Source organism: Muscardinus avellanarius, assembly GCF_963383645.1.
Source record: "Muscardinus avellanarius genome assembly, chromosome: 8".
Taxonomy (NCBI): Eukaryota; Metazoa; Chordata; class Mammalia; order Rodentia; family Gliridae; genus Muscardinus; species Muscardinus avellanarius.
Genome location: NC_137794.1, coordinates 109,144,403 through 109,159,190, shown reverse-complemented (window position 1 = coordinate 109,159,190; position 14,788 = coordinate 109,144,403). Strand labels below are relative to the sequence as shown.

Below are 14,788 nucleotides of genomic sequence, written 5' to 3'. Positions count from 1 at the left end.
GTGAACTGCATTGCTAGATGACGAGAGTCCCCTTGTCACCCTCCCAAAGCCAGACACTCCCAGAGGGAGGACTGTGAGACACGCAGCCGCTGGCCGGTCACCAGGGGACTTAGTGACCTGCTGCTCAGAACAGAACCGTCTAGCTGACTTGTAGATTGCTGAGCAGTACACATGGGTTTTGGAGGTCATTGTTATTATTATTATTTTGTGTGTGTGTGTGGTACTGGGGTTCCTGGAAACCCTTCTACCTCTGGGCTACACTCCCAGACCTACTTTTTATATTTTTATTTAGAAACAGGGTCTCTTAAGCCAGTGAGGCTGGCTTCGAACCTGCGTGATCCTCCTGTCTCCACCTCCCAAGCTCGGGGATTACAAGCGTGCGCCACCACGCCCGGCTTTTTTTTTTTTTTTTTTTAATGTGTGTGGTGGTATTTTTGTTTGTTTTTTGGGGTACTAGAATTGAACCCAGGGGCATTCTATCTCCAAGCTACACCCCAGCTCCATCTTATTTTTTACTTTGAGACAGGGTCTCACTGAGTTGTTGAGGCTGACCTAGAACCCTAAATCTTCCTGTCTCAGTCTCCTAAGTATTTGTGTGCTAGTTTAAACCACTAAGTTTTGGGATTTCTGTTATGTAGGAAGAGCTAACTGATTTATGGTTCCTTAGTTCTTCTGGATAAAGAATATTAATAGACTAATAATACAGTAGAACTCAAGACCAATATTCCCGTTTTTCAATGTATTATCTTGGCAAAGTTCCATTTATTTCCCCTGAAGAGCTTTCTAAAGTTTGTAAATAATGCAATAAGTTAATAATTACCTGAATTTGGGTAAATATATTCTTAAGTTGACACATTAAAATTGTATATACCTATGAAGTGTCATGTGGTATTTTAACACATGTATTATATAATGTTTGAATCAGGGTTAGCCTATCTATCCTCAAATATTTATTATTTCTTTGTGGTAAAAACATTCAAAATCCTTTGTTTTAGCTTTTTGAAATATACGGTACAATATAGTTATTTGAACACATTGTTTTTAAAAATTATTTTAAGAAACAACTTAGGCCAGGCATGGTGGCGCACACTTGTAATCCCAGAGCTTGGGAGGCTGAGACAGGAGGACTACACAGGTTCGAAGCCAGCCTCAGCTACTTAGTGAGGCTCTCAGTGACTTGAGACTCTGTATATTTTATATAAAATATAAAAAAATAGGTCTGGAAGTGTAGCTCGAGGTAAAAAAAAGCCCCTGGGTTCCACCCCTAGTATCACACACACACACACACACACAAAAACCCCAAAACCCCAAAACCCCAAAAAACAACTTTGTCACTTTTTGACCATGATAGCCAACTGAAGACCATACTACTTTACTGAGAAAATGAAGAAATACTTTGCTGGAAAAAAGAAATTTAGGCAGTGGAGAAACTTTGATATTTCCTGTGCTTAAATGGACCTTATTTGTTTATGGACACTTAGCATATTATCCAAAATTACTGCCTGTGCCTGTTCCTCTCACTAACTCTTTTCGGTACCTAAGACCTACAAAATAGGTTCTTAGACACACTGCTCCTGGCACGCCCTCCTGACCTCTGCCTCTGGCCCTGGGCCTCCCCCGAGGGACGCGCCTGCGTTTGCTCCTCCCTTGCCCTGCTGGGCGCCCAGGCCCTCCTGCACTGCCTTGGCTGGAGCCGCTGGCCCGGCCTGGCCTCCAGCTCTGCACCCTTGGGCGCTGCAGGGCGGGCTGACTGTTCACTGCCCTTTCCACCAGATTCAGTATCCCTGCACCTCTACCACAGCCACAGGCTCACAGGTGCAAAGGACTCTGAGTCTCGCTCCTTTGCCCACCGCTAACACCTACGCAAGCACGCGCAGGGGCCTGACTCTCCACGCCTCCTGCGTCCATCTTGCCTGCCGCTTTCCACAACTCAGTCATGTCTCCAGTCTCCAGGCACCAGGCCATGCTCCACATCCCGCTGGGCTAACGTTCCTGCCCTGCAGATCACATCACTCCACCTCTACAAATATCGACCCAAGTGCCTTGACAGGGACACCTTGAACAGCAAGTGATTCCAGGAAGCCACGGCTACCCAACCAAGCCCACTGTCCATGTCCTGGCCCTCAGCACTGCCCAGCGGTTCTAGGAGCCAGTGCTCTTAGCCTGCTTCCAACTGGTGAGTACACACCCTGTGCCCACAGAGGGAAAAAGTCACAGGCTTCAAGAATAAACAGATGTGCTTTGACTTTTCTTCTGCTACTTATAAATAAATTCAAAATGGACAAGTCACTTATTCACTTAGTCTCCTTACCATACATCATGGACTTCATGGGGAAACTGTATTTAAAGGCATATACATTGCACTCAGCCAAATACCTGGCATCAGGTTTGATGGCGCACGCTTGTAATCCCAGTACTTGGGAGGCTGAGACAGGAGGATCGTGGTTCGTGGACAGCCTCAGCTACTTAGTGAGGCCCTCTGCACCTTAGTAAGACCTTGTTTTTAAAACAAAGAATAAAAGATAGGGCTGGGGGTGTAGCTTGAAGGTAGAATGCCCCTGAGTTCAATCCCCAGTACTGCAAATTAATTAATAACTTAAAAAATTAAAAAAATAAATGTTAGCTGAGATTGCTTAAAAAAAAAAACTACCATATCCTTTCAATCTCTATCTTCACCTTTGATCTGTTCTCTGTCTGGGATGTCTTTGCTTTTCTGTCCGCTGACAATAAATTCACATTCAAGATATACAGAAGGCAAAAGTGGTGGCACCTGCCTATAATCCCAGTCCTTGGGAGGATGAGACATGAAGACTGCAGGTTTGAGGACAGCCTTAGCAGCACAGCAAGACTCTCGGCAACCTAGTGCGACCTTGCTTGAAAACAAAAAGTAAAAGTGCTGGGGGTGGGGTTTGGCTCAGTTCAGTCCCTATTACCACAGAAAAGAAAGGATGGGGCGGGGGAGGGGATGGCAGCATTTTCTGCATTGCTTTGTGAAAGAGACATGTTGGGGGTGAGGTCACTGGAAGAGGAACTGCCAGGCAGGGTGACCACATGGGCAAGAGTGCAAAGTCACAACAAACAGGCCTCTGTGTGCACGTGTGAGGGCGTGTGCCTGTGAAACGCCTATACATTTGTGCGTGTGAATGCAGTGTGTGTGAATGTGTGCATGTGAGGGTAGTGCGTCCGTGGACGAGCGTGTATCTGGGAGCCTGTGTGCACACGCGTGTGCATGCACAAAACTGCAGGAGCGTGCACAGAGAAGCCAGGGAGGGGGCCGGCTGGGCGGTGCGCGCCTTACAGACCTATGGCTGGTGGAAGCCGTGGGGAGGCGGCGCGGGAGGCACGCGGTCCAGGTGAGATGAGGGCTCAGCTCAGGGCAGAGGTGGCAGAGGGGAGAGGAGAAAGGCCAGAGGTGAGCAAGTGATAAAACAACGTCCTGCCATTACTTAAGCTGGGCAACTTGGTGTGACCGATGGACGCGGCAGCACGAAGGGGAAGGAGGGTTCAGGGTTACATGGCACGTGGGCTGCATAACTCTGCAGCGCTGTGAAATGGCTGAGTAGACACATCTCAGGCACAGCTGGGCAGCAGCTGTGAGCTTGAACAACGTGGTCAAGCTGCAGATAGGAAGAATTTATCTGAGAATGTGCAGCCTTAGGAAACCTGGTCAAAAATGGAATGCTGTGGAAACACCGCAAGGGGAAGAAAGAAGAGGGGACTGCAGAAGGGTGGCTGGAGAGGCAGATGGAGAGGCACGGAGAATACGACACACTCCGCCGAGTCACATACATCACTACCCCATCCTGGAAAAACAGGTATGGCCCTCCCTGAAAAACCAGAAGACTGGGGCAAGGGCAAGCTTTCCATTTTTTTGTTTCTCAAGACTGCTGCCCAGGGCCAGGCCGTGGCTCAGCGGTAGAGCGCTTGCCTACTAGCACGTGCAAGGCCCTGGGGTCCACCCAGCATTGCAGGGGAAAAAAAACCTCTGGCCCAGGACCGCACAATATTCAGTAGGTGGCCAATGACGTGACGGACACAGCTGTGTGGCGAGGACCCCGAGGTAGAGGGAGAGGCCCTGGAGGACAACAGCGCAGAGGGGTGCAGAGCCGTCCACACAGCCACCCCCAGTGGTGTTTGGGGCTGGAGGGGAAGAGATGAAGAAACGGTAAAAAGAGACAACGTTCTGCAAGTTTTACAGAACCTTGGGATTCTCCATATCTGCTTTTGTTCCTTACGCTGCTACATAGGCCCTGAATCAAAATCTGGTAACAGAGACTATTTTTCTTAAAAGTTTATTTCATATAGATTATCTCATAAGCTTACTGTACACTTCAAGGATACTCACAGTGAACTTACAGATAAAAAGAAAATTAACCAGGAAATGGAGGCAAGAGGATCATAACTTCAAGGCCAGCTGGAGCAAGTTAGTGAGATCCTATCTCGAAATAAAAATAAAGAAGGGCTTAAGGTATAGTGGTAGATCACCCCTGGGTTCAAATCCCAGTACCACACACACACACAGAGACAAAGGACAATTAAACATTGTCAGATTATCACACAGATGTAATGTAAAATAAATAGAATTGTAAGCCGGATGTGTTCTAATCCCAGTACTTGAGAGGCTGGGACAGGAGGATCACAGGTTCAAAGCCAGCCTCAGAACCTTAGTGAGGCTCTTAGCACCTTAGTGAGATCCTGTTTCCAAATAAAATATAAAACAGATCTGGGAAGGTAACCCAGAGGTAGAGGGCCCCTGGGTTCTATTTCTAGTACCACAAAAATAAAATGAAATGAAATAACAATCTTGTCCTAAAATGATTGAAAAAAAAGAGTACTATGTTTTTGCCTCTGAGGTTCTTGGGAACAAATATCATAAAATAAATTGAATAGTCTATAAAGACTTTAATTTTATTAAAGAAAACATGCCAAATCTCCAGGAAAAAGATGATGAGAATAAAAATTACATGCATGCTCATCAGAGCGGGCAGTAACACACCTAACTCTGAACAGAGAGACACACATGCAGCAGAGGTGGGTCTACCTGTGGGCACACAGCAGCTCACTCTGAACATGTGCATGCAGAAATGCTTGCTTTACATAGTTATTTCTTTTCTTTTTTTTTTTTTTTGTGGGTAAAGGGATGGAACCCAGGGGCATTTGATCTCCAAGCTACATCCCCTGCCCTCTTTTTTTATTATTTATTTTGAAACAGGGTCTCACTAAGTTGCAGATGGCCTAAGTAGCTGATGCTGGCTGTGAACCACCATCCTCCGGTCTCAGCCTCCCAAACACTGGGATTATAAGCGTGAGCCACCATGCCCAGCTACATAGTTATTTCTTATCTGAATAAAAGCAATAACTTGTAATTCAGCAAAGATAACACCACTGGGAGCTAAGCAGATGCAGTCTAAGTATATACTGATTTCTGGTAATCTGATTTAAGGATAAAGCTTAGAACAATGTCAGCAATTAGTAAGCTAAGCTGTTCAGGAAAGTCAGCCCCATCTCATGTATTCTAGAGACATAGCATTATGGTGCTGGGAGAAACCATAATGAACAAAGTTCTAGAACACACACAGGTGCCTAAAAGGTTATAAATAATAAAGGAAAAAACTTTTATTGTAAAATACAGATAAATAAACTCAATTATGCCCACATCTATCTTTAGAGATTTAACTTTTCTCAGTGTTTACAGGTTCTTACTGTACCATCAATACTTCCCAAGCAACAAGCAAAAAATTAATATGGGTGAGAATAATCAACAAAAATTTAAAACTTAAAAATAAGTCCATAAGGGAGAGATTTAAACATATAGTTCTCTTACTGCATTTGTAATGGTGATGATTTCTCCTTCATTAACCGTCAGTTCATTATTTCCAGGTTCAGCGGCAAAATCATACATAACCCGAGCCTGTTGGGAGTGGAAAGAGAAAGTTATAAGTAGATGTAATCCCAACAGTGAAAACCCAAACCCCCTTTGCAGCTCACTCTGTGAGCATGCTGGTATGAACATGACAATGGCCCTGGCTGATGTGGGAGACATGAAGACACTGCTGCAAAATGACTCCCCAGCTGTGCCGAGAACCCGAACACCCCAGGCACCCTAGCTCGGTTTTGGAAGCATGAACTGTTTCTAGCAGCTGCCCATGCTACACTGAGATCATCCCTACAAACAGCAACTCCAATGTGCCCATTTCATTAAGAAACTAAAAAGCATGCTTCTCTTTGTAGGAGGGAAAAAGTGAAAATATGGCTGGGCATGGCAACACACGCTTGTTACTGATAGGTCGGGTCCCTCCCTTTCCCTATTGGATCCCTGCAGCAGGGACAGGAGGCAGAACCCTGGAAGCCAGAAGCAGAGATATCGTGAGCCTACAGATGTTGTGAGAGAATTGGCATGTCTATAAGACATCGGTACTTCTGCTCCACCACGTGACTCAGCTGGCCTACCAGGACTACGTGTGACTCTCCAGATGGGTGGCTCATCGGTCCCTTCCTCCACGGCCGGCTGACTCTCGAAGGTGCCAGGTTCTTGATTAAAGCCATTGTTAATAACCTGGTTGTTGCTTGCCTCCTTTGCAATTTCCCTAAACTCTATTTTCAACATTTCATTTGGTGCACGAAACCCAGGAGGGTATTTTGGTATTTTTTTTTCCCTTATTTTGTCTCTCTTTTGAGCCCCGGACTCTCAGATTTGCCAGCAACTTGCCTGCAAGGTCCTGTGCCGGGCTCGTTGGGTGGAGCACACCCACCACCACCTCTCACTGGGCAAGGCACAGCCCCAGGTCCACTTGGGCCGCTGCCGTGCTCTAGCTCCGCACTCTGCCCGCTGCCAGAACCTCCGCCCGCGGCCACAGCAGGCACCTCTGACCACCTGGCCGCCAGCCACCAGTACACCTTGCCACAGGCACCTCCACCTGCACCACACTGGGCCACCCCATGCCCCACGGCCACCACCACCATCAGCACTGCCACAGCTGCCTGCGTGGTCTGCTGCTTGGGCCATGCGGCCATTGTGTGCCCTGCTGCCCATCGCTGCTCAGGCTCTGTACTCCAACCACCACCACAGTGCTCTGGCACCACTGCTCCAGTTCCTTGCTGTACCAGCCCCTTGCAGCCGCTCTGGCCCCACAGCCGCACACCCACTGCCTCTGTTTAGGCTCAGCGCTCCTGCAACCCCGCAGAGGTCTTTCAAATAGGGTAAGCTCCCTCCCCTTCCCTGGGTCAGCAGGTTCCAGCTTCTTGCCTCCTCTCCAGACTTGGGTCCTCTGGTGGTCCAGTGGGACCCCAAAATCCAAGCGTTTGGTGAGCCATTTTCCCCCCAGATGACCAGGTCATTCTCCGGTTTTGAGAAGGGACTGAGACATCTTTCCCGATCTCTTAACCCCCATTTCCAAATGATTGATCAGGAAAATGGGGATGCCTGTTTCCTATTCTTTGTTCTTGCCCGCAGACCAATAAAGGGAAGCCAAAACTCCAAACTAGTGGAGGACTTATGCCCTGAGTGCCTGTTTAGCCTTGAGTTTGATAATGGGTTGCGATGGCCCAAGAACGGTTAGCAACTTTTGCAAGTGGTCTGGTACATGGTCGGAAGTCCTTTTGTCCTGGCTTGCTTTTTCCTGCACTCCCGTCACTCTGACGGCTCTCCCCTGTCAGCCGCCACTTTGTGATGGCGCGTAGTCACTACCTTGTGACGTCACAGCCGCCATATTGGTCAGCATCTTGTGACGTTACACAGTCACAACCTTGTGACGTTGTGCAGTCGCCATCTTGGCTCGCGCCATCCTGCAATTTGCTGAGTCATAGTCGCCATTCTGTGGCGACACATGGGTGCCAGCGTCTGACCCGGGTGGGTTTCAGGCGCTGCTTTCTGAGGACCCTGGTCCACAGGATCTTTCCTCACTGCCCCGGCCACCATCCTATCCCAGGACAGCCTCCCACTCTAACCTGCTCCTCCCTCCTCACTATCCTTCCTTAAGGGACCAACTCAGGGGGCTTTTACCCTCTATACCCGCTTAGATCCATCAACTGAAGCAGGATCTGTGGTATTGGCAACTCAGTTTGTTGGGCAATAGCCCAATATTTGGATAAAATTAAGAAAGGCTGAGGATGGTCCTCAAATGCCTATCCGAGATTTGGCAAACATGGCATTTAAAGTTTTTAATTCCAGAGAGGAACAAACAGGGATGGAGTGTACACCCCAACTTCACCAAAAGGCAAATCTCTGGTAGCTGCCCTGTGGCCAGTGGTGACAGCTCAGCCCTCTAGAGCGGCACCTAGGGGTGGAGGACAGCAACGACAACTACCTCCAGGAGCCTGCTTCAAGTGTGGCAAGGCCACTCCTGCCAATCAGACCATGCCTGGTGTGCAGCCAGGGGGGCCACTGGAACAGTTCCCTTGGAAAAGTGGTGAGCCCCAGGTGCCTCAATACAGGGGGACAATCCTTCCAGACCAGACCCTGCCGCTGGCTCTACTCAGCCTGACGGAAGACTGATGGCTCCTGGATTTCTCAACCTCGATCCCCCTTGCCAGGCCCAGGGTAACTCTCAAGGCAGTGGGTAAGCCAATCTCCTTTCTGGTTGCCTACTCAGCCCTTCCATCCTTTTCAGGTCCTGTTTTCCTTTTCTGATCTCAGTACAGGAGATTGACGGCAAGCTCTCCTGCCCACACACCACAGGCCCTCTTCTATAGGACAAAACTGCCCTGCCCGAGGCTCAGGTTGAAGCAGTCATTAACCTAATACATAATTCCCTAAATGTTGGCCCTATGGTGCTTAAACATTTCCTAAGCCCCTTGTTTTATTCTCCTCTCCTGCAATAGCTGATTAGTAAAGTCAGTGCCTCCTGTTCTACTTGCGCTTTTTCTCCACAAGGAGGCCTTTGCCCTTCTTTTCCTACTCACCAAATGAGAGTTGATACCCTAACAGGTTGGGTAGAGGCTTTTCCCTCAAAGGACGAGACAGCCAGCACAGTGGCCAATGCTCTATGCTTGGACATCGTCCCTTGGTTTGAACTCCCTAATTCCTTACAGTCTGATACTAGACCAGCTTTTATTTCTAAGGTTACACAACAGGTGGCACAAGTCCTTGGCATTGGAGCAGCAGGTATCGTGGCCTGAACTCCTACCACGGGCGCTGGCCCGTGTAAGGGCCACCCCTCGAAACCCACCTTCATGAGCCCTTTGAATTGCTGTATGGTTGCCCTTTCCTGCTTAATCACGCTCTCCCTTCAAACCTCCCTCCTTTGGCTTCCTATCTCCCTTGTCTTTTCTCAGGCACCTTCTTAGGGAACATGCTGACCGGTATCTTCCCCAACCTGGGACTGAAGGAGCAGCTCTCCACCTGGCCCTTAAGCTAGGGGATCAAATCCTCCTCAAGTCACTTCAACCAAAACATCTCCAACCATGGTGAACTGGGTCTTTTATAGTGATCCTCACCACACCTACTGCAGCCAAACTGCTGGGGGACCCCGACTGCCAACACCTTACTCGGTTAAAAAGGGCTCTTTTAAAACAGCCTCATGACAAATTCTCCTGTACAGCTTTGGTGCCCATTAAGCTCCATTTTTCTCGGCATAATTCTCTTTAATGCTTTTATTCCAGCAGGTCCACTTGTTTATAGTATGGTGCTCTCCCTCTCCAGATGCCAGACAGCTATAAGTATTAAACTCTCTAAAATCCGTTACTGATGCTCCTGACCCAATAGCATGTTTTCCATTTGACCAGACTGACCCAACCCACTCACTGCTGAAAACAGTGGCGTGTGTCTCTCTCAGGGAAAATGCTATTACATTAATGATTCTAGCCTAATGAAGAAAACTGCTAAAAAGGGTGGTGTATGTCTCTCAGGAAAAATGCTGTTATTAATAAATCTAGTGACAATCTACCTCATACTTGGAAGGGCTCCAAGGAGCCACTGTGCTCCTTCCCTTCCAGGCAAGGCCCGATAGCTGACAAGCTCCTGCCTTTCCAGGGACCCGCTCTCACGATTTGCCTTTTCTTCTTCTTCTTCTTCTTTTTTTTTTGGTGGTACTGGGGTTCCTGGAAGCCCTTCTATCTCCGGGCTACACTCCCAGACCTATTTTTACATTTTTATTTGGAAACAGGGTCTCCTAAGCCAGCGCACGCGGCTAGCTTCGAACCTGCGCGATCCTCCTGTCTCTGCCTCCCAAGCGCGGGGATTACAAGCGTGCGCCACCACGCCTGGCTTGCCTTTTCTTTAAATAGCTTGTCTGTTAAAATTTATTCGAGCGTGCCTCATGGAGCTGTCCACGTTAACCTCCAATCAATTCCTGCTGCCCACTTTCGAAGGACTCAACCTCTCCCGGCCAAGGGGCCCCTTATGACACCCCCTGACAACAGGAAGTAGTTATGGACTTGGTCTTCGCCCAATATCACAAAAAGGCCAGTATGATAGGTTGGGTCCCTCTCTTCCCCTATGGGATCCCTGCAGTGAGGACAGGAGGCAGAACCTCGGAAGCCAGAAGCAGAGGTATCACAAGAATCCAGGTGCCTTGAAGATCCAAGCATTGTGAGACAGACTTCAGAGGTCACGAGACTAAGATGTTGTCAGAGAATCAGCATGCCTATAAAACATCAGTACTTCGACTCCGCCACGTGACTCAGCTGGCCGACCAGAACTACGTGGGACTCTGTGGATGCGTGGCTCGTCAGTCCTTTCCCCTACAGCTGGCTGACTCCCCAAAGGTGCCAGGTTCTTGATTTACGCCAGTTAATAACGTGGTTGGTGCCTGCCTCCTTTGCAAACTCCTTAGCTCAATTTTCAATGTTTCAGGAATCTCAGCACTTGGGAGGCTGAGAAAGGAGGATCATAGGTTCGAGGACAGTCTCAGCAAGTTGTGAGACTTTCAACAACCTAGTGAGATCTTGTTTCAAAATTAAATAGAATAGGGCCAGGGGTGTAGCTCAGAAATTGAAGGTCCCCAGGTTTGTCCTTAGTGAAACACACACACACACACACGTTCATACACTTGGTCCAGAACGAGGACAAGCGCTATGACATACTCACTGATCTCAGAAGAACACTTTGCTAGTCAGCTCTCAATGCTCCTTTCATCCAGGCCAGCCACTGTGATGAATCCTGATTAATTATGCATGATCCGTGGCATCTTAGCCCAAATGTAAGATTTGGGTAGCAGGACACTGGCACTTCTCTGTAAGACTTTCCACTGGCCCACAACTTACACAGGGCCATGTGAGCAGGTCACCTAAAGCTGTGGTTTTCCAACTCTTCCCTGAAATGAAATCCTCATTTCAAATAAAACTGACTGCAGGGATGTGGCGCTGGCTCAAGAGAGCCTCTTCCTCAAAAGAAGCCTTGAAACGTCAAGTCAGAGTGCGTGCTCCTGGGTACACCGTCAGGCAATACATGAACAGAGAAAACCTTGGTGGTAAAAGTGTACATGTAGCCAGGCACGGTGCTGCACACCTATAATTCCAGTATTTGGGAGGCCGAGACAGGAGGATAACAAACTCAAGGCTACCCTCGGCAACTTGGAGAAACCCTTGGCAACCTAGAGAAACCCTGATTCAAAACAGAAAATAAAAAGGGCTAGAGATGGGGTGTAGTTCAGAGGCAGAATGTCTCCGGGTCAATTCCTAGTAACACACAAACACACAGACACAGTGTACATGTACATATATAATTTCTTGTATATATCTTCATGATACATAATAAAGATGTTATATTTACATGATAAATGTAACATTATGTTCTCTTTAATCTACTTCCAATTCTAAATAGTTTTATTTTGTGCACTCTCTTCCAGAAATCGTATGTCATAAACTGGGGGTCACATATACCTAGGAAGCACAGGGTTTGCCAAAAAAGTAATTGGTTGTCCTAAAAGGCAAATTTACACTTTCCTACAGGACAGTCAACAAGACAGCATTCACTTCATGAATCTTTACTGAACACTACTTTACAGCAAGATCTCGCAAGGCCCTGTGCCCCCCCCCCCCCCCCCCCGCGCCCGGTCTGTTTAGCCACACCTGTAATTGTATGAATGGGATGAAGGATTCACAACTAGTGATAAAAGATTGGGGAGATCTCCTTTTGAAATATATAAAAGAGTAAGAACTAATGGGTGCATAGGTGATAAGGCAGATATTATAAAATGATTCAACTAGATAGTGGGTTTACCATGTTTAACGGCAAATTATTCAAACTTTTCTACATGTCTGAAATCCTTCCTAATACAGTGCTGGGATAGAAACAAGGGGTGGCGCAGCCCCTCAGTCAGGAAACGCCGCCATCTACCTCCTTTCCTGCCCCGAGAGGCAGGCCAGCGAGCTGCCAGCGCGGCAGTCTCCTCGGGTCAGGACAAAGGACTAAGGAACCACGTGGACGCACTTTGCTCACACAGCTGCAAAGGACTGAGAATTCTGCTTGTCGTGTTGTGGGGTATTTTTTAAAAACGTGTCACATCAGCCTCACTCCTCCATGCAAGGAGGGCGGCCAGGAGATGGCTGCGCTGGGCGCTGGAGGAGTGGGCTCCCTGGAGGGAGCCCGGTGGCCGGCTGCCAACGCAGGCAGGCACAGGAGGAACCCGTTCTTTTGTTACTGTTCCTCAAGAATCCTGCTCAGAATTTAAAAACATCCAGCTAAATCCAATTCGTCCCCAGGTATGGAATTCCTAAGCCTCTTGCTTACTAAATTTATAATATGGTAAGAAAGAATGTGAAACAAGTAAGAAATAAATGGTATGATACTCCCTTACACATTTAGACATTAAGGGCATTTGCTCCCGGCTAAGGTTGAGTGTTTCTGCGGCCTCTGGGTTCACGTGAAACTCTCAGTGTCCTGGGTGGTGGGCTGGGGCCTAAGGGAGGTGCTGAGGTCCTGTGGGCTCTGCCCCTGAGAAGAGACCAAGGCCACCATAAAAGGGGCATGTGGGCGGGTCGCCCTCTCCCAGGCCCTTCTGCCACTTGAGGGCAGAGTGCCTGCCCACGGCTTGATCCTGGGCCTCCCAGCCTCCAGAATTGGGAGAAGACAAACCTCTGTTCTGTATAAATTACTCAGTCTTCTGTATTCTGTTACAGTAGCACAAATAGACTGAAGCACTCACGGGAAAATATTTATAAAAACTGTAGTTTTGTTTAGAACATTGAATTAAGCTTTTTATGAAAAGCAGCCAGAGAGCCTTCTTAGAAATTAGAAGAGAGAATAATTTTGGAAAATAAAAAAAATCTAAGAAGTCTATCTTCAAATGAGTATAACACTGTCACTAAAAAATTAAAAAAAAAAAAAAAGAAAGCTGGGTGTGGTGGCGCACGCTTGTAATCCCCGTGCTTGGGAAGCCGAGACAGGTGGATTGCACAGGTTCAAAGCCAGCCTCAGCTACTTAGTGAGGCTCTCAGCAATTTAGTGAGACCCTGTTTCCAAATAAAATATAAGATAGGTCTGGGAGTATAGCCCGGAGATTAAAAAAAATAATTAAAATAAAAATTTTTTGACCACTCAGTCTAGACAAGATAACATTTAGAGACGGAGCCTCTGACACTGCAAAGCTCTGTGCTCTGTCCCACCACCCACTGCCTTTCCTTTTCCGATCCTTGTACTTGGCTTCCACCTGCTTTCTTACTTTCTCCCCCGCCACCCCGACTTTTTCCTTCTTGCCCACCACTGACACTGTCCAAACTCATGCTGCCCTGACCCCTCAACACCAGTCTATTTCTTAACTGGTGTTTGAAAGGAAAGGCCCTGCCTTTCTACACTGCCTTTTCCAATGTTAGCTACACAATTCAAGAAATGCCCTCTTGGACTGAGGTGTAGCTCAGTGGAAAAGCACTTGCCTAGTATGTACCCAGTCCTGGTTCAATTCCCAGTACAACACACTGACACATACGCAGACACAGGGTGTGTGTGTGTGTGTGTGTGTGTGTGTGTGTGTGTAAATCTTCAAAAGCTAAATTTCCACAAAATTCCTGGTCAGCAGATAACTCATGTTATTCAGTACATACTGCCAACTACAAGGAATCCTTTCAATAGAAATTTCAAAAAGTACTACAGCTAAGGTAAATTACTAGTAGACCCAATCTCAACTCTCTGTTCTGTTAGCTCTGATCTCATTATGAGTAAAATCAGCAGTGACCTGCCCAGTGCTCCCAACTCTAGTACACTGACAGAGCCAACACCTGCTGGACGGTAGGATCCACATCCTGAAGGCACATTTTCTCTTCTGAGGAGGGAGGAGTCTGAAAATTCATTCTTTTTCACCTGTGCTGTCCACATCTATTATTCTGTCTGCCCCACATTACTTTCTCTTGTAACTGCCTGGCTCCAAGTGAGTAAAAGAAATCACTAGCCTTAATATAAAACCCAAGTTATAAAAAAAAGGGCCAATCCTACAGTATAAAGAACTAGCCAGGCATGGTGCCACTGGCCTATAATTCTGGTACTCGGTCACAGGGCAATCACAGGTTCACGGCCAACCTCAACAACTTAGTAGGGCCATTTCAAAATATAAAAGACAACAGGGCTAGGAGTGTAGCTCAGATACAGAATGCCCCTGGGTTCAATCCCCAGTATCCCCCCACAAAGAACGTCTAGAATTCAATATAAAGACCAACAGCAATGGACAGCAGAACAAATAGTTTGTAGAAAAGTACAAGCAACTCTTGAACACATGAAAAACTGTTCACTGTTACACATGAGGAAAAACTTATTAATATGGTAGTTTTTGCTAGATTTCCATTAGGGGTCTTACCAGTAATATATATGAAAATAAGAGCTGTGTAGTTTTAAATACACAACTACCCTTTGCTGTTC

At 47.3% G+C, this 14,788-nt stretch overlaps 1 protein-coding gene across 1 annotated transcript in view; it reads right to left on the bottom strand.

The window, feature by feature from the left end:
* Positions 1-7,014, bottom strand: part of SNX9 (sorting nexin 9) — a gene marked incomplete at its 5' end in the record, with an annotated part of 63,232 nt that extends 56,218 nt beyond the window's left edge. The window contains 2 exons of the mRNA XM_080700153.1: positions 5,825-5,911; positions 6,766-7,014. Of these exons, the coding sequence (XP_080556279.1) occupies positions 5,825-5,911; positions 6,766-7,014 (336 nt within the window). The remainder of the gene's footprint in view (positions 1-5,824; positions 5,912-6,765) is intronic.
* Between the last annotated feature and the right edge of the window lie 7,774 nt (positions 7,015-14,788).